The 19,182-nt window shown below is 57.6% G+C and overlaps 1 protein-coding gene across 4 annotated transcripts; it reads left to right on the top strand.

Annotated features, from left to right (window-relative positions):
- The first annotated feature begins 1,956 nt into the window (after positions 1–1,956).
- Positions 1,957–17,382, top strand: TPRA1 (transmembrane protein adipocyte associated 1). 4 transcript variants are annotated; one of them, XM_086697276.1, is made up of 11 exons: positions 2,179–2,316; positions 10,513–10,654; positions 10,810–10,942; positions 13,619–13,705; positions 13,805–13,877; positions 13,987–14,066; positions 14,657–14,767; positions 14,898–14,958; positions 15,145–15,247; positions 15,370–15,450; positions 16,708–17,382. In XM_086697276.1, the coding sequence occupies exons 2-11, from the start codon at positions 10,530–10,532 to the stop codon at positions 16,949–16,951; spliced, it is 1,098 nt and encodes a 365-aa protein (XP_086553402.1). In that variant the 5' UTR covers positions 2,179–2,316; positions 10,513–10,529; the 3' UTR covers positions 16,952–17,382. The 4 variants fall into 4 exon arrangements, with proteins under 4 accessions (XP_086553399.1, XP_086553401.1, XP_086553402.1 ...); XM_025921727.2 differs by lacking the exon at positions 2,179–2,316 and adding an exon at positions 2,692–2,830; XM_086697273.1 differs by lacking the exons at positions 10,810–10,942; positions 13,619–13,705; positions 13,805–13,877 and adding an exon at positions 2,540–2,830 and having other exon boundaries at positions 1,957–2,316.
- The last annotated feature ends 1,800 nt before the right edge of the window (positions 17,383–19,182 follow it).

Here is a 19,182-nt window from a genome sequence, read left to right as displayed (position 1 = left end):
CCTGAGGCCGTGCTGATCCACGCTAGCAAGGACACCAGCACGGAAGCTGTAATTGGGGCTACTACTTGGTTGAGTTTGTAGCAATCTACCAGCATTTTCTGTATTTTTTAAAGATCAGACTGATGAATTAAATAGGGATACGATGGGGTCCATCCCCAACTCCAGATGCTTTAGGTCTCCATGGGTAGCACTAATCTCTGCATTTCCCCTGCCATGTGATATTGTTTTTTTGTTTTTGTTTTTTACTTATTATCTTGGCTAAGCTAGGTGGGTAGGAGGCAAGTTTCAGGGGCTTTCACTTGACCTTCACCTCTGAGAAAACTCTCCTCACACAGACCAAGGAACCAACATGGGCATTCTGCCAACTACTGAGTACGTATATCCCAGAGATCTTTCAGCCTTCCTGGCTGCTCCTTTGGCCTCGACAGTTATATGACAATTGTACAGACTTTTCTTCTGACAGCGGAGCAGTCATGTTGTTTCTGTTGTTTTGAGATTTCCATTGCTTTCAGGGATCCCCGTTCTGTAGCAGCCATGGCCTAGAGAGGATGACCACCCCTGAGCCCAGTGTAGGACAAGGAACAGAACTTGGGAGTCTGATCTTTGTTTGTTAAACTACCACTTCTTGAACTTCGCTAATGCTCCACTCTGTCCTGTATGTAGGGGATACCACAGTGAATAAGATCCTGATTCTGCCCTGAAGAGGAGGGCACGAAATAGATACCCTCGGAAATCCTGCAGAAACCTACACGCAAGGCCCCAAACCCAGGGTATAGAATGCAGAATTGTGCATTGCAATGATAATAGCAAACTGCCTGCCCCGGAAGTCTGTACTGTCTTAAAAAAACACACACACATAAAGATAAAGATGGAGGGTAGTCTTTTAGCCTGGTCACAGATACTCCATTTCTTCTTCCTGGAACATGGTAGGAGGGAAGTTTTCCTGCCCCCTGGAGGTGAGGAGTGGCCTAGGACTTGTTTTAGCTAATTAAACGTGAGCAGTGATGGAGTTCTTTTCTTAGCTTCCTGGCAACTCTAGGAATGGACTGTGACTCCCCGTAGCCCATTCAGGAAGGCAGGCATCAGCTTGGGCACAGCCCCTCCTGGCCAATACAGAAACTGTGCACACTGACCACAGTCCAAGCTGGGAAAGTCCCAGACAAACCAAATCCCAAATGGTCACGAGGTGGTGACTTCCCAACCTTCTCCTGTTTTAGAAGAACGGGGTCCATCTCATTCCAGCCCAACTGTGAAGTGACTGTCTTATCACTGGGTGTGTGTCCTGAGGTTACCGTGATGAGTGGGTGTCTACAACTTGCACCAGGCACCGAGTCAGCCTCAGGATATTGCAAAGAAAGTGACAAACATGGTTTTGTCCTCATGACATTGACATTCTAGTGGAGGGTGGCTGATGAACTAGGAAGCAAGTAAATGAATATAATCATGTTCGAGAGATGGTGCTTGGAGGGAAATAAAGGGGCATTATGTGAGAGACTGCACAGCTACTTTAGCTAGGGTGTCAAGGAGGTCATGTGACAAGGAGCCAGCCAGACAGGACAGATGCAGAGAGTGGGAGGCAGGGACAAGTTTGGTATATTTAAGGAAGAGAAACAGAAAGCACCGTGGCTTGAACACGCTGAATGAGGAGGGGTTAGGTGGGAAACGGTGACTCAGACGCAGGAGGGGCCAAATCACGCAGGGCCAGCAGAGGAGAGGCAGGAGTGAACACGGCAAGGATGGGGCAATCAGGGAAGGCTTCCCAGAGGAGATTGCCTGAAGACCTGTTGAAGTCAGAGATGAGAGGAGGGGCAGTTCAAACCCCGGGCGTCTTGACTTCCTAGTTGTATGGCTCTGGACAAGTTATTTAACGTCTCTAAGCCGCAGGTTCCTCCTCTGAATAGGCGGCTAATAATAACCGCCCTGCAAGGTTGTTGTGAAAATTAGTGCCTGAAACCCGATTGGTGCTCAATAATGCCAGAGCGCTTTGATGGTGGACGTAGGGGCAGCGTGGCATGCTGTGCAAACGCGTCGTTCCGGGAGAGGGGGAGGGGCTGTCCCTACCCTTCCTTCCCTAGCCAGGTGACCAAAGGTCACCAGGCAAGACTGCCGCTGAGGGGCGCCCGAGGCTGCAGCACGCGAGGGGGAGGTCCACGGAGGCTCCTCCCTGGACGGTCCGGCCGCGTCCGGGCCCCAGAGGAGGAGCACTGGCTGGAGCGAGCGGGTCTATTGACAGCTGCTGACAGCTGGGGCAGGAGCAGGGGCCAGAGGGGGGCAGCGTCCTCAGTTCTCGGGTCCGCGATCCTGGCAGCCTTCAGGGTGAGATACGTAGCAGCTTCCCTACCGCGAAGCTGCTTCCCTCCCCCGCAATGCCCTCTTGCTGTCTCTTTAAGAGGTCAGCGGGTCGCCCCGCCTCTTAGGGATCTGATTGGCTTCTTCCGCGGCTTGCGCCTTCTTTTTGATGTAACTCCATTTCTATAGGCTTTTGGGGGCTGGGGGCGGGCCTGAGGGCTATAAGTAGGGGCTGTGGCTGTTTTTGCAGTTTTGGCTGAACGAAAAGGACGCTCCTGCCATCTGGTCGCCGCTGCCGGGAAGGGCTGCGTGGTGTCCTGGGGGCCGGTGGGCCCGGCTCGCTGACCGCGTTTCCCCTTTCCCGCTGATTCCCCATTTCCGCGGAGCCGGCTGCCCCGGCTCTTGCGCGACGTTCCCTGGCCTTGCTGCCTGCCCGGGGCGCTGGAGGCCGGAGTCCCGGGGCCTGGCCGGGTCTGCGCACCCTGCGGTGGTGGATGAGCGGCCCGGGCGGCGGGGGCTGAGCACGGCCCGGGACCCTCAGGTAAGGAGGGGATCCTCTCCCCTTTCCCGCCACACCTGGACGAGGAGCCCCATCGCGGCGCGTCCGGAAGCCCTGCCGCGGGGCTGGGTGCCCCCCTCCCTCTGCCGCGCCTGGGACCGGCGCTCCAGGGACGCCTCCCGGCCTCCGCCGCACCTACAGTCCCTCTCTGTCAGGGAGCTCCCAGAGCCCGGGTGCCCATAGTGACTCCCCGCGACAGCTGCGGGAGAGCGGGGAGCTGATCGGGACCCCCACCCCCATCCTCACAGCTGGACCTGGGGCCCACCTGTCGCCGTTCCTTCCTTTCGGAATGACCCCTTCCCGCTCACGGCACACTCTCAGAGGACTCCCTTGGGGGAAGTTCCAGAGGGCCAGGGGCCCCTGGGTGAGGACTCACGGGAAGAGGGGACGGGTAATTGGGAGGCCCGTAGATGGGATGGGGCGGCTGAGCCCTCTGCGAGGGGGAATGAGGACACACAGGGCTGCACAGGCCCGGGGCTGGCCATCGAACAGGGCTGGTGGACCCTGGGGCTTGAGGCTGTGTAGGAGGAGATCTAGGCCAAGTGGCCCCGCATCTGGGCCTGTGTCCCCACCTACAAACAGCGTGACAGGACTTGCTTCCACAGCAGGAGGTGTTGTTTATAAGGCCGGGGCTGCTGTTGCATCAAGGACCGTTTGGGAGGCTCAGAGACCGCTTCCACCGGATCAGGGGGGATGGAGGGTGGAGAGCGATTTTGCCTTCTGCCTCTGTAGTGGGGATGAGGCTGTGGGGTCCTCCCAGGCGATCCTTCTCCAGCTCCCCAGAAGGGTTTGGCCGCACTCTGCTGGAGATTCATCTGTCCACATTGTAACATTTTGGTGAGAACTTAATTCTGTGCCAGGCGCTATTCTAGGGGATTGGGTCATGAGCCCGCCTGGGATGGGCAGCCAGTAAACACATAAACACGCAGCTGGGGCCACTTCAAATGAAGTGCTGTAAAGAAAACACAGGGCGGGCCAGCCGTGAGAGATGGTTAAGGAGCGCCCTGAGGAAGTGGGCCACGTGAGGAGATGATGCAGGAGAGGAGCAAGCACCAAGGCCCTGAGGTAGGAGGAGGCTTAACAGCTTGGAAAACAAGGTGGAAGCCAGGGGCTAGAGAATGGAAGGGAATGAGGCAGAGCAGAAGGCAGGGGTCAGATCAGATTGGGCTTTGACAGATGAGGGAAGGGGCCCAGGGCTTCCCATCCTCCCAGGGGCTCCTGCCTGGGCTGCTGGCAGTGTGTCTCAGACAGTGTCCACCTCCCCACCCCCAAGGATGAAAGATAAGGGGTTGGCGTCTGTCCTCTGGAGCCTTCTGATTTTGTTTTGGTTCTAGGGTTTAGAAGCTCAGCAGTCTGCTAGGGGTCAGAAGCCCTGAGGGGCGTGACAGCAACTATGAGGCATGGCCTCTCTCTTACGCTCGGGGCTCTCTGTCTTCCCTAGAGTTTTCCATCCAGCCCTGATCAATCCCAATGCACAGATGGGAAAGCTGAGGCCCAGAGAAGGGAAAATCCCATCCAGTGGCTCATAGCAGGTCTGGCACTGCATGACTGGAGCCAGCCTGGCATCCTGCCCCATAGGCTGGCCACAGAGGAAGGGACGGAACTGGAGGCCCAAGTGGTGAGTGGGAAGATGGCCTCTAGAATGTTAACAAGGTCAGGAAAGTCCCTCCCAGGTGGAAGACAAGTCTGTCCCAGTTTCCCTGGGCCTGAGAGGCTTGGGGTTGCCTTAGGCTACTCAAGCATCCCAGAAAGTCCTCTGAGAATTCCCCTCTCTAGTCTGGGCTCCACCCCTACTGCCCCCTGCCCTCAGCCGGCCTTCCCACCGTCTCCTGTCCCGCTGTCCCCCATTTCCTGAGCCTGCAGTCCCCTTCCTTGTCTGTCACCACCAAGACTTCTGCCTCTGAGGCCAGGAGCTTACCCACGGTAGGGGGAGGAGAATGTAGAGCCAGTGACTCACCCCTCTGTGCCTCTCCTTTCCCCCTCTGTACAATGGGTACAAAGTAGTTCCCTCTCATTTAGGGGCTGCTGTGTTAGTTAAGTGTGTCACCACACGTAAAGTCCTCTGTCTCCAGGTAGTGTGCGTGGTTGTTTCATTTTTTATCATTGCCTCAGTCGATTTGTAAGCTTTGACCCATAGTGGCAATTCTGGTGTGGCCAACAGCCTCATGACCCAGCTGTGGCTCTCTGACCAGCAGCGCCGCAGGGGTTAGCGTTGAGGACTGTCAGCTGGGCCCCGTGCCTGCGGATCAGAACCTGCCTGTGCACAGTGCTCAGGTCTGAGAAGCACAGCTCTAGATGAAGCCTTTCATCTACAGGTGGAGAGATCAATGCCTGGAGAGGGGCCCTTGGCAAGTTGCCACTTGAGGGCCTGGGCACTGGAGACAGATTACGTCGCAGGCGGCTCGCTGGCCCTGAGCTTTGTACGGTGGGGGTAACAGAAGTACTTCCCTTGTAGGGCTGGGAGGGCTCAGCGAGTATTCTGTGCTGTCATAGCAGAGTCAGCAGGGGCACTGGTGGGGAGCAGTCGATGTTATTCTCCTTCATCACCCCCCAGCCAGCAGTGCTTGCAAAGGGGCCCTTGGACTTGGAACCAAATCCTTCTTTCCTCTACACCCCAAGCTCTCCTCTGGGGGTGGAGGGGGCGGAAAGCAACAATTACCTTTATGTTACCTTTTGTAGACCTTTGCTTCTCTGTCCTTGTCTGATCCTCAGCACCTTTGTCGGGTAAGTGTTATTGTCCCTGTGACGCTCAGAGAGGAGAAACGACTCACGCAGGGTCACGGAGCAAGTACGCGACAGGGCCAGAAGTGCAACCCGGATCTGCCCAACTCCATAACGTGTGTTAGCCGGAAGTTTTTCAGTAGTACAGGAGAGAAATCAGACTCCACCAGACCTAAGCAGAGAAAGGAATTTGTGGGATTTAAAACTCAAAAGAAAGTCCAGGGGTAGGATGAACTTCAGGTGTGGCCAGATCCAGGGGCTCGCATGAAGTTGTTCTGTCTCCGGGATGTATTTCCATCTGTCTCTCGGTTCTATATTCCTCGAAGTTGGCTTTATTCTCGGGTGGGTATCCATGTGCAGGGTCAAAGTGGGACAGCCCTGGCGTACTGCTTTTAGCAGAAAGCCCATCTGTTCCAAACAACTATAGCAAAAGTCTCAGGGCTGATTCTCATTGGTCGGGGCAGGGGAGCATCCCGACTGGCCGGGCTTAGATCCCGTGCACGTTCCTTGGAGCTGTGATACAGTCCGCTGTGCCCAAACTTCATGGGCAGAGACTGGGGAACCCTCAGGAAAATGGGGCGCTGGACAGGCAAAACCAAGTGACGCTTCCCCCTTCAGACTCTCTATCCGGCTCTCCTGCTCCTTGGCCCTGTTCATCCCCACTGGGGACTGGGATCCCCATCCCTTCACAAGGAACTCTCAGCTTCCCGGCGGCTGCTGGGAGCTTGGCCTGCTCTCCCAGGCCTGCCCCTCCTGGGGCTGCTTGACACTTTGCTCCACAGGGAGTGGTGAGTGGGGTGGAGGGGGCTGCAGAATCTCTCTCCTTCAACTCCGGTCACTTAAAAGTCATCATCTCAGGTCACGAGAAGTCTTGAGGGGGCCGGCACACCCCCTGCCAGCAGTAACCTCCCCGTGTTCAGCACGGCTGCAGTTCAGACGTCATACCCTCAACAGCCACATGCAGGTGCAGACAAGGGGCTTTCCTCCTTCAAAGTATTGGGTGCTCAGGAAGGAAAACGTTTCTTGGGAGACTTCCCCTGTGTGGCATCACGTGCCCTGGCCTGAACTGGCCACCAGCAAGGAGAACACCCTTCTTGACTTTGACCAGAGCCTCCCTTCAGGGCACTGTTGGCAAAGGTGAGGACGATTATCCGTTTGGTGGACCGTCCCCCATGTTGCAGGACATTGGCAGCCTTGGCCCTTGTCTATAAAAACATCATAGGGGGCGCCTGGGTGGCGCAGTCGGTTAAGCGTCCGACTTCAGCCAGGTCACGATCTCGCGGTCCGTGAGTTCGAGCCCCGCGTCGGGCTCTGGGCTGATGGCTCAGAGCCTGGAGCCTGTTTCTGATTCTGTGTCTCCCTCTCTCTCTGCCCCTCCCCCGTTCATGCTCTGTCTCTCTCTGTCCCAAAAAAATAAATAAACGTTAAAAAAAAAAAATTTATATAAAAAAAAAAAAAAACATCATAGCACCCTGCCCCCGCAGTCCCTGTGTCAAACTGGAGCACCCCTGCACACGGCCCAAGCGCCTGGTCCTGTTCCACACTGCCCCGACCCAAAGCCACTGGCCAAAAGTAGTTAGTTCAGCTTGTGGCCCGGGAGAGGGGTCCCTGCCTGTTCAGCAGGGCATCATGGAGGGGACCTGGACGAGAACAGCACTTTGTCAGTTAGGGACAAGGGAGCAGTGTTTGGTGGGGCCACATTAACAGCACTGGCCTTGCCATTGCAAAATATCCAGTGGCTGAGGCCAGAAGGCACCACATCCTTCCTGTCTTCCCTCGTTCCCTCCGTGTGTCCGTGGGGAGGTCAGGTCGGCCAACCCTCCCGAAGGTATCCCAAATTCCTCCACTCCACCCCCACTGCATCCACGCCCTCCCGCCTGCACTGGTACAGGGGCTTCACTCTGCCCCCGCTCCAGTCCGTTTTCCACGGCAGCCTGAGTGGAAAGGGGATCCCGTCCCCTGCCTTCGTGACACGCTTCTCATTGCATTTCGAATGAAATCGCATTGCATGTGGTCATGTGGCCCCCAGTGACCTGGCCCTGCCAGCCTTTCTGATCACCTCCAGCCACACTGGCCTGCTTTTTGCCCTTTGAACAGGCCAAGCCTGTTTGTATCTCACGGCGTTTCCATTCATTGTTCTCTTGCAGATATGCTCTTTGTCCAGATTTTTCCAAGTCTGCCTGCTTCTCGATTAGTTAGATCTAGTGCAGAAGGCACTGGGTTGTCTGACGACCCAGTCCAAAGCAGCACCTCTTTATATTCATTGGGATTCTGCCTTAGCTGTTGAAACAAAGGTCGAGACAACAAGATAGAAGATTACTCCTGCATGTCGCGTGACAGTCTGCGTGCAAGCCGTCCAGGATATGCATGGAGGCCTATTGGGTGTGGGACCCAGATGCTTTTTCTTACTGCTCTCTCCTCAAGCCATGGCTTCTGTCTCGTGGTGTAAGATGGCTGCTGTTGCTCCTGCCACCACATCCCTATTCCAGGCAGTGGGAAAGGAGAAGTGCATGGCCTGAAATTGACAAACTCATTAAATTAACTGTTCATTTACAATTGGATAAAAGTTGATTGAGGGGCCATGGCCAGTGGCAAGGGAAGCTTAGAAAATAGCCATTGTTCTGGGCAGCCTGTGTGAGCTATGGGCTCCAGTGCTAAAGGGAAGGGTGGATGCTGGGGACCCTGGTAGTCTCTACTGTGTTACCCGTTGTTCCATTCCACTCCTCCGTTTTCTTCTCTGAGCCTTTATCTCTAGGAGAAGTTTGCTTCGTAATGCAGTTTTCATGCTGGCTGGCTGCCTCCCCTCCTAGAACAAAGGGGAAGTGTGGCCCAACACCCAGATTCCTCCCTGGCTCGCGGTAGGTGCTGCTGCTGCGGGCGGAAAATGCACGAAGAGCGCACCCTTTCTTTGGACCTACTGTGTGTCGGGCATATGTTTGCCCTGTTGGTTTGGCCTCAGGTTGCCAATGGGGATGTGATCCACAGGCAGCGAGTGGCCTGTTGGAGAGAGGGATGGAGGAGGATGGTCTCAGCCCACCTGCCTCAGTCTCCTCTCCCTTTCAGCCAGAGGCAGTTGCTCCCGTTTCATGGCCTGGATAGGTAGCAGGGATGTCCCTGTATCCCCTCCAGCCCTCGCCTTTGGCCTGTCGTTCAGGGGCCACCAATCCTTGCTAACAGGGCGCTGAGCGTCCTGGGCTGCCCCTGGCTGAGTGTGAGATCTGCACTCTCGGGGTGTAAACAGAACGCGTCTTTCTAATTTTTTAAAACTTACTGACGTGTAACCCGTGCAGAAAAGCACACAGATCCTAGATGCGACTCAGTGGATTCTGACAGGGTGAACACGCCTGTGTACCCGCCCCCCCCCCCCCCCCCCCCAGATCAAGCGCCGGAAGCTGGTGTTCCTCCCCCCACCACTATGCCCTCCGTCCTCCACAAAGGTGACCCTCGCCTAGATCTTTGCACGGGGTCAGGCAGCAGCATATCCACTCTCGTGGCTGGCTCTGCTCAGCACCGTATCTGTGAGGCCCTTTCGTGTTACTGCTGGTAACAGTAGTTTCTCTTTCTGTTCTGCTGCTTATACCGACGCCGCCATGTCCGTGTGCCCGCTGCTGATGGTGGGCATTTGGGCTGTTGCTAGCCTGGGGCTATTATAAATGTACCCAGAAGTGGAGACGCCAGGCCATCAGGCCCTGTGTGTTCAAGTATTCGTTTTCATGCTGGCATCTGTTATGTCCTGGTGCCCGGGCCACACACACCTCGCTCACATGCCCTGGGCCCCCTGAGCTCCCTGAGGAAATCCCTGCTGCCAACAGTGTGGGCCCAGCCCCTCTGCTCCTGTCCCTGAGAGCCCAGTCACCTGGGAGCCTGCTTTGTCCAGGGCAGTTCCCAGGGTTCCCGGCCACCGGCTGGACTCTTTTTCTTCTCTTCTTCTTTTTTTTTAATGTTTGTTTTTACCTATTTATTCATTTTTGAGGGAGAAAGAGAGAGAGCACGAGCAGGGAAGGGGAAAAGAGAGAAGGAGCCAGAGGATCCAAAGTGGGCTCTGCGCTGACAGCAGCGAGCCCGATGCAGGGCTCAAACTCAAGAACCATGAAATTATGACCTGAGCTGCAGTCGGACCTCAACCGACAAAGCCACCCAGGCACCTCCAGGCTGGGGTCTTAAGCTGTCATTGGGAGACGCTTGTCTGCGGGCCCACCTGCCGACTCTACAGCAGCCCCCGGTCCTGCCTTTGCAGACACAGCGCCCTCTGCAGGACATCTCCTTCCCTCCCTTCTCCACTTGGACACCTGTGCAGCTTCCAGGCACAGTGCACGTCCCCCCAGATTTGCATCTGCCTTTCCAGGGTGGCAGCAGAGGCTGATGAGGGCCGTGGGCCACCTGAGGTGTGCCTGATGCCCCACTCTGGTGCCTGGTGGCCGTGTGATTGCCTCGAAGTCGGCTCTGCATCTGCGTGCAGGGAGGAAGTGCAGCTCGTGGACTCTGGGGACTGCATGTGTGTGGGTCGTAGGAGGCGCCTGGCACCACTGAGCCTCCCGGGGTGGATGCCGTCGGTCATTACCGCGTTGCAAGGGCAGGACGAAGCAGGCACAGAGGGGCCAAGAACTCTGGCTCCTAGCCCCTCTGTTCTCTGTCTGTCCCCGGGGCCCCCGGGACTGGGGGGATGAACTGAGGTCGTGCCGAGTAGCTTGCGCTGCTGTGCCAGGCTCACGGTAAGGCTCCATCAGTGGGGTGGCATTTACTGTTGGGGTCACCGAGCCCCTGTCTGGGGGTTGTGCTCTGGCACGCGCAGGAGCCACAGCCTGCCCTCCCCCTGCTGGGTGGGGGAGCTGTCCGCAGGCCCACTGTAGGCAGCCCTCTTGGGTTCCACTGGGAACCTGAGACCAGAGACCCCGGGCCACGCAGCTCCTGCGCTGCTCACGCTGGGGCTCTCGCTCCCGCAGGGCCAGCTGCTGGCGGGATGGACGCCCTGGAGGAGGTGTTTCGGGCCAACGGGAGCACAGCCCCGCCCCCGCCCATGGCGCCCAACATCAGCGTGCCACATCGCTGTCTGCTGCTGCTCTATGAGGATATTGGCACCTCCAGGTGAGGCAGCCTTGGCCCTGCTGGGCCGACTGGCTGTGTGTGAGTGGGTTTCCCCCGTGTGTGCGGGGGTGTGTGCGTGTGCATGACGGGCTGCGGAGGGGGATGGGTGCAGACAGAGCCTTGCCAGTCAGCTGGCTTCTCTGCCCGTCTGCTAGGGTCCGGTACTGGGACGTCTTGCTGCTCGTCCCCAATGTGCTTTTCTTCATCTTCCTGCTTTGGAAGCTTCCGTTCGCTCGGGCCAAGATCCGCGTCACCTCCAGCCCCATTTTTATCACCTTCTATATCCTGGTGAGTTCAGTCCAACTCCAACTGGCATAAGTGCAAAAGGGAATTCTCAACTGCCTCTGTAATGAAAGCCAGCTTCAGGTGAGGCTGGATCCAGAGGATTAACGAATGTCATCAGGACTCTGTTTCTCTGCATCTCTGCCCTCCTCTGGCCTTATCTCAGATGGGCTCTCCCTGCCTGGTGTCAGAGATAGCCAAGAGCAGCCGTGAGCTAACATCCTGCCTCCCTGCCAATGCCAGCGGAAGAGGACTTCTTTACTGGCGGTGCGAGTATGGACCTGAAATTCCCTCTGACCGGCCCACCTTGGGTCCCCGTTTGTCCCCGAGCCAATCACTGTGACTAGCAGGAAAAGGGGCACTTTGGCGCTGGGGTGTGGGGTCAACTCAGCCAGACTATGTGGACTGAAGAGGGTGGTGATCCCTGAAAGAAAAGTGGGGAATCATTAGTAGAGGGAAGGGGAATAGATACTGGCTGGGGGGGGAAATGCCCACGGCCCCCCCCCCCATCTGTCCGTCTGTCCATCCAGCCATCCACACACTCTTTGAGACCTCTTTGGAACCTCTTCCTGCCTGTTGGGCAAACCTGAATTCTCCTCAGTCAGTGCTCTTGGTGTGGGCCTCTTCAGGAGAGGTAGCAGGGCTGTGGTTGAGAAGGTGGGCCCCAGGTGTGGCTTCCAGGTGAGGGTTCCAGGTGCGGGGCCATCCAGCTGCATCCTTCAGAGCTCAGGCCTGACTGGAATCCTCCCCTCTCTGCCTCTTAGCTACCACTGCCTGAGAGCTGAATGGCTCTCTGGTCCCCCTCTTTGTGGCCTGGCTCAGAGCTTCCCAGGCAGGGGAGTTGTCAGCGGGCAGGCAGGGTCAGGGGAGGCTGTGTGGAACCCTGGAGGCCGTTGGTGGAGGCCCCAGGGGTCGCTGGCTGACTGGAGCCCCCTCCTCTGTGAGGCAGTGGTGGGCGTTGAAGCCTGCTCCCTTCTGTCTCCCGCTGCCTCTCTGACTCATTACAGAGATGAGTATTTATTCCACAGATAAAGCATTTATTTAAAGCATCACTTACTGATGCCCTCTCTGGGGGAGCAGGCAGGGAGAAGTGATCCAAGGCCAATGCCCAGGAACACAACGCAGGGACAGGGGACTCAGCACTGCCCTCTTATTCCTGGGGACTCTGTTCTAGAAAGCTCAGGAGACAGCGGTGAGGGCTGACTCAGGCTATCTCCAGACCCCAGCTGTGCTGAATGACCTTGGACTGGTAGCTTGGCCTCTCTGTGCCTCAGTGCCCTCCTTCTCACGTCACGTGCACTGGGTCTGCTTTACCCTGGGGCGCTCCTGTGATCTTGGGGTCAGCCTCCCCAGGAGGCTGACACGGTTTTTGTGGCACAGAGGACAGACTGTTGTGTGTGTCTGGATTCTTCTTTTCCTTACATTTGTTTATTTTGAGAGAGAGAGAGAGCACGCGCATGGCAGGAAGTGAGGAGGGGCAGAGAGAAAGGGAGAGAGAATCCCAAGCAGGCTCCTTGCTGTCAGCACAGAGCCAGGCTTGGGACTCAAACCCACAAACCGCGAGATCATGACTTGAGCTAAAACCATGATTGTGACGCTTAACTGACGGGGCCACTCAGGCGGCCCTGTACCTGGACTCTCCTGTTTGTATGTATCCCAGAAAACCAAAGTTAAATTCATAGAAGCTGGAGGGAACATATTGACTGAGAAACTGACAAGTCCCAGGGCTTCAGGCATGGCTAGATTCAGGGGCTCGGCAATGCCATGGGGGCACAGTCTCTGTCTCCCTGTCAGCTTGGGTCTCTCTGATGGCCTTGCCTCTAGCAGTCTCGCCCTTTTGGAGCCAGACAGCCCGGCAACTCCAGGCTGGCGCGCTCCTCAGCTTCCTTTCCTAGTGGCTGCACCTGCTGTCCTGGGCGTGCCTTTCACTAGACTCCCTTGGGATCCCCCGCCATCCCCAAATCAGGGAATGCCATAGGCTGAATGCCTAGCCCTGTGCTACAGGCCAGCCCCTGAAGCCAGGCATGGTGGGGTCAGCCCCCCCGAACCATGCGAGCAGCAGGGAGAGGGAGGAGGCTGTTGCCAGAAGAAGCGAGTGGACACCGGGGTGACAAAATCCAGGCACTTTTGCACCGCCTGCCGGTGCAGTAGCCCTCCCCAGGGTCTTTGATGTCTCTTCCCTGCACCCTCCCATCCCCCGTGTCTTGGAAATAAAACCACTAATATGACAGTGCTAGTGTCCTACATGCACCTCGCTTTCACTGTGTGCCACGCATGCTTCTGCTACATGTACTTACCCATTTGCCCCTGCCAGCCATCAAATGCAGTGCATGCTACTTTTACCCCATTTCATAGATAAGGAAACTGAGGCACGAAGGTGCACTTCCTGGCCCGAGGTCACAGAGGCAGGAGGCAGCGGGGACCCACCATGTCACCCCTAAGAATGTCACCATTCTCAGGCTGCCAGTGTAGCCAGGAAACTGAGGCCGGAGAGGGAACTGTCACCAGCAGCGGAGGATCTCGCCACCCCCCTACATCCCACCCCCGACTCTTAGCGTAGAATCCTTCTGTTCTCGAAGAATCAGAGGCTCCTGCAGAGGCGGGATGTGGGTTTGCAGTCCCGCTGTTCCCAGAGGCCTCGTTACCTGACCCCTTAATGGCATCCCCGCTCTTGCCCACCAGGTGTTCGTAGTGGCGCTGGTGGGCATCGCCCGGGCCGTGGTGTCCATGACAGTCAGCACCTCGGACGCTGCCACCGTTGCTGATAAGGTGGGGCCGGGCCTGCTGACAAGGGTGGGGGGATGTTGGGCACTGGGGAGAGGGGTGACTGGGCCCCCCAGGCTGACAGTCTGCCCACTCTGTGTCCAGATCCTGTGGGAGATTACCCGCTTCTTCCTGTTGGCCATCGAGCTGAGTGTGGTCATCCTGGGCCTTGCCTTTGGTGCGTGTGCGGCTGGGGCCAGTGCTCTCCCTGTCCCTCCCTAGCGGGCACCGACCCCACCACGGCCACCTGGCTGGCTCCCCCTGACCGACCAGCATGTTTCTTCCAGGTCACCTGGAGAGTAAGTCAAGCATCAAGCGGGTGCTGGCCATCACCACAGTGCTGTCCCTGGCCTACTCTGTCACCCAGGTAAGAGGGGAGGTGGGGCAGGTGCAGCTATGAGGGCTCCCTGGAGGAGGCCAGGGGTCACTGAGGGCCGCATATCCACTGCTTCCTGATTCTGGGTCAGGGTTTGAATGTTTATCAGGTGCAGTGTTCTCAAACTTTAAATGCGCCCCAGGAATTACTTGGGGTGCTTGTTAACAAGGCAGGTTTTACTTGCCTATTGCCTATTCTGATCCAATAGGTTGGGGTGGGGGCAGGGAGGAGGCCCAGAACTTGCTGTTTTAAGAAGCAGCCTGGGTAGGGAAAATACGGGTTTGCAGACCACCCTGAGAGTTGTCCATCTAGACACTCCTTCCTTAGATCTGGTGGGGGCTGCCTCTTGCCCAGTTCTGTCCCCTGCCCCATGGCTGGGCCTATTCTGGGTGGTGGAGCGAGGCGGGCAGGGGGCAGGGCGAGGCCAGAGAGCAGTCTGGAGTGGGAATCTCTGATGGCCAGGCTGGGGAGCTGGGCTTGGGGTGGTGGAGAGATCCGGGTGCTTTGTATGAGGGAGCTCCCAGGGAGGGGGCTTTCCAGGTGGGCAGGAGACCGAGACCCTCCCCCGCCTGCCCCTGCAGGGGACGCTGGAGATCCTGTACCCTGATGCCCACCTGTCGGCTGAGGACTTCAACATCTATGGGCATGGGGGCCGCCAGTTCTGGCTGGTCAGCTCCTGCTTCTTCTTCCTGGTGAGGCCGATGGTGCCCTCCCCCCTTCTGGGCACCTTGGGGGTGGCCCCGAGGAGCCTCAGAGCATGAGACTGGATGCCTTGGTACTGGCGTCCCCAGCATCCTTCTCAGCCCTGCTCTGTCACCACAGGTCTACTCTCTGGTGGTCGTGCTCCCCAAGACCCCGCTGAAGGAGCGCATCTCCCTGCCTTGTAAGCAGCTGGTGGGTGGCTCTGGGATAGGGCTGGGTCCCTGGGGGGTGGGGCGTTGACTCTTTTCCCGGAGAGCCGTGGGTGCCAGGGAGGGAGTCCTCCTGGGGGCCCAGAGGGGTCTCCGGTGACATGCTGGGAATGAAGGGTGGAGGCAAGGGCAGGACCTCACGGTCCCCAACCCCCCAGCACGGAGGAGCTTCTACGTGTATGCGGGCATCCTGGCGCTGCTCAACCTGCTGCAGGGACTGGGAAGCGCGCTGCTCTGCGCCGACATCATCGAGGGGCTCTGGTAGGTGGGGCGGGGTTCAGGGTGTCTACTGGCCCGGCTGTGGGGGCGGTGGGCAGGGGGAGGCCAAGCCGAGGCCCCACCCAGAGGAGGCCCCTCCCTGACCGGCTCCTCCTGCCCCCCAGCTGTGTAGATGCCACCACATTTCTCTACTTCAGCTTCTTTGCGCCCCTCATCTACGTGGCCTTCCTCCGGGGCTTCTTCGGGTGAGTCTTCCCACCGGGGGCGGGGGGGGGTGTGGGGGGGTGTGGGCAAGGGGTGTGGGCTACCGAGGGGTAGCCTGCCTGCTCGCCACCCCGCCTCTGGTGGTTTGAGGGCCGTGAGCTCCGCCTCGTGGCTGCCGGCGGAACTGCGCCTCCAGCTTCCTGCGCCTGCGCCTGCGCATCGGCAGCTGCGGGGTCCTGAGCGTCCCTCGCCCCGGCGCAGGCTCGGATACCAGGAAGGCGATGCTGATGAAGGGTGTATGTATATTCCCACACGTGCTTACACGCACGCATACACATTCGCACATTATATATGTATACACGTTACACATTATATATACAACACACACAGACATACACACTTTCCCCGCAGGAGAGTGGCTCTGCGCTGTTCTACACTTGCTGCTTTTCGGTCTACGGTAGATTAGCTAATTCTTTTAGCAAGCATTCACTGAATACCTACTCCGTGTCCCGCACCACTGCAGCCGCCAGACACCGCAGGGGACAAAGGAGACACAAGTCACCATGCTCCCGGATTCAAGCTGGGAGTGGCTGGGGAGAGGAGCAGGCCTGGGGGAAGCCGGCCTGTAGTGCAGCGTAGGGTGGGTGCACTTTGGTGCACGTGGCAGGGAGACAGGATGCTAAGGACACGTGGGATGGAGGCTTGGACCCTGGGCCTCTATTGTGGCAGGAGTGCTGGCGTTTTGCCCCCCACCCCCACCTGCCACCGCACCCTCCCCCACCTGCTGGGTTTGAGGAGGTGGGGGCATCAGAGGTGGGGTGAGAGGGGCTGGATTGGACCCCAGCCCAACCCTGATCCGTGTGGGACCTTGCACGTGTATTTATCTCCCTGGCCTCAGGCTCCTTTTTGCAAATCGGGTGCAGTGCTTCCCCATCAGTGTTATCTCAATGCTGGAGGGACCGGGTAAATGCAAAGTGAGAGGTCATAAAGCTGCAAGGGTGGAGGTCACAGCTGGTGTTTGCGGAGCACCTCGGGGCGGAATTTACCTCCATTTACCCTCTTGAGCTCAGAGTTGTACAGAAACAGGCGCAGAAGTCCTTGCCCAAGCTCACATATGGGCTGAGTTTTAAAACAAGTCCCATTGGACTCCAGAGTCCAAGCCTTGGGGACCTCCCAGGGTGGCGGTTAGGCAGCCATTCGTGCGTCTCATTCCCTGGCCGAAGGCCTTATTGCCCAGAAAAGGAAGCCTTTCTTGACCCTCCGGTGGAGCTTCCCTGTCTCTCTGTCCTCCCCACCAGCTCGGAGCCCAAGATCCTCTTCTCCTACAAATGCCAAGTGGACGAGACTGAGGAACCAGACGTGCACCTGCCCCAGCCTTACGCGGTGGCCCGGCGAGAGGGACCGGAGGCGGCAGGGGCCGCGAGTACACAGTTCGACTCGGCCGGAGGGGTGGCCTACCTGGACGACATCGCCTCCATGCCCTGCCACACTGGCAGCATCAACAGCACAGACAGTGAGCGCTGGAAGGCTATCAACGCCTGAGTGTGGCCACCCTGGCAGGAAGGCCTGCTGGGGCCTGCAGAGGGCAGACTGGAGAGAAGGCCAGGGCGCGCAAAGCCCCTGGTGGAGGGGGATGAGGTCGCAGGACCTTCTGTGGGCGGCAGCCCCGTGCGGGCCCTGTCCTGCCCTCTGCGTTGCCTGTGGCCACCTCTGCTCTAGCTGGGGGCCGCCTCCCCCTTCCACCTGCCCTCACCCTGCTCAGCGACATGGCCCAGACTCTGATCTCCCAGGGCCTGCTGAGGGTGTCTCCTTTCTCCAAAGCCTGCGCACCCGGGACCGGTCTGGCCTTCCTCGTCCCTTCCAAAGTCCCCTCCCCGTGGCACTTTGGCCTCTTCAGAGCCCACTCTGGCAGGTGGGCTGAAGTGTGGATATTTTCTTGATCTATTTTTTAATAAAAAACAAAAGGAGCAGAAGGTGTAGCTGTGGAGGTTCTGCCGGAGCACCGGGGCCGGGGCGAGAACCCACGACGTACAGAGGTCCTGGCAGGTCCTGTGTCCCCAGCCCTGGGAGGCTCTGGGCCCCTTCGTTTGCTCAGCCAAGGAACACTGGCCAGTGCACAGGCTGGCTGCTGGGGACATGGAGGGAAATCGGATCCCAGGGCTCCCTGCCCCAGGCCCCTTTTTGAGCAGAGAAGATGCACGTGAAAAGAGAATCATGGTTCTGTGAGCTGTTGTCTCCCTACCCTGTTGGGGAGCCCGGGGTTTGGGATGAGCCCTGCGGGCCCCATCCTTTCTCTGCTCCTTCTGCTCCGCCATCTTGGACAGGCTGCTTCTCCTCCCCCAGCTCCCGTTCGGCATCTGGAAAATGGGGATTAGAAGGCCTGTCTTCGAGGGGCTCTTGTAAGGGTTAGGAAACAGTAGGCGTGCACGGCTGGCAGATGGTTATGGGGCAGTAGTGACAACTGGATTGTTTTTAGCCCCTAGAACAGTGCTTGCCACGTAACAGGTGCTCCGAAGGTAGGGTGGCAGGGAGTTGATGGGATACGCTGAAAAGGGGCCAGAATAAAGCAACCTGTGAATAAGAGAGAGGTGCTGTGTCCGTGTTGCTGCCATTGTACTGAAGTCTGTCCCTGAGACTTTGGGCAGCCGGAGAAAAAGGGAGTTGCCAGTTACGCGATCCCCTGTGCCAGAGAGGAGGAGGAAGGCTCAGTGGGACCACAGGGGTGCTGAGGGTCAGGCCCAGCCCCGCCTGCGCTGCCAGCCCTCTTTCGTGGGAGAACAGCAAGGGCACTGGCGGGGGGGCCCATGAGGCACGCTCGCTGGGATCCGGGGCCCAGAGGGCTGTCCGTGGGCCCAGACACCGTCAAGTGCAAAGGCACAGCCAGGGAGGGGACCGTTGGGGCTGTCAGGAGGTTGCTTCTCTCAGCTTTCCTAGAAGCCTGTTGGGGGCGGGGGAAGGAGGCCTACAGCGCCTCCCAAGCAGGGCAAACGTTGGGGGCCTGGCGGGACCGGACAGTCCAGCCCAGAGCTGCATTCAGTGTCTGCAGCCCGGGACGCCTGTGCTGAGATACCAGACTCACAGCCGGGGTTTGCTCAGTGTGGTGACGGACCAAATGGCTGTGTCAACAGGGAGGCACCAACAGAAGAGAAGAGGCTAGAAGCCTACCACTTTTTTTGTTCTGATCTTAAAGTTTGTGTTTTAATAGGTAATAGACGTACATGCCAAAACACACACACACACACACACACACACACACACTCAAAAAAAACGAGGTGCAGGGAGGTGTACGATGAAGTTTGACTCTCCTCCCTACCTTGACTTTCAGGTTCCCTGTCCCCTTCCCCCCCGAAGCACCACCGAGGCCAGGGGCTTCATTGCCTTCCAGAGGCCCCCGTGTGTATTCATTACCCCTGTTCTGGGAACGTAGACGTTCTGTAGATTTTTTCCTCACTGACATCTGATCTTGGGATCATCCCATGTCAGATGCGAGAGCTGCTTCCCTCCGGCAGCTGCATACATTATGGATATATAGCAATTTATTTAACCAGTCCCCTTGGGATGGACTTCTGTTCCTGATCTATTTTGCAACAACAGACAGCACAGTGGCAAAAATCCTTATAAATACGCTTTTGGTAACTCATGCAAGTGGAATTACTGGAGCACACGGTCTTCATTAGTTTTAATTAGTCTTACAGTCTTCTGGCAGAGACTAATAGCCGTCCTCCAATATATGTCCTCCTTTTCTTCCATTGTTTTTTAAAAAAATTTTTGTT

This window comes from Puma concolor, chromosome A2 (genome assembly GCF_028749965.1).
Source record: "Puma concolor isolate L17-30 chromosome A2, mPumCon1.1.hap2, whole genome shotgun sequence".
Taxonomy (NCBI): Eukaryota; Metazoa; Chordata; class Mammalia; order Carnivora; family Felidae; genus Puma; species Puma concolor.
The sequence above is the reverse complement of the archived record's forward strand: the minus strand, read 5'-3'. Positions and strand labels throughout refer to the sequence as shown.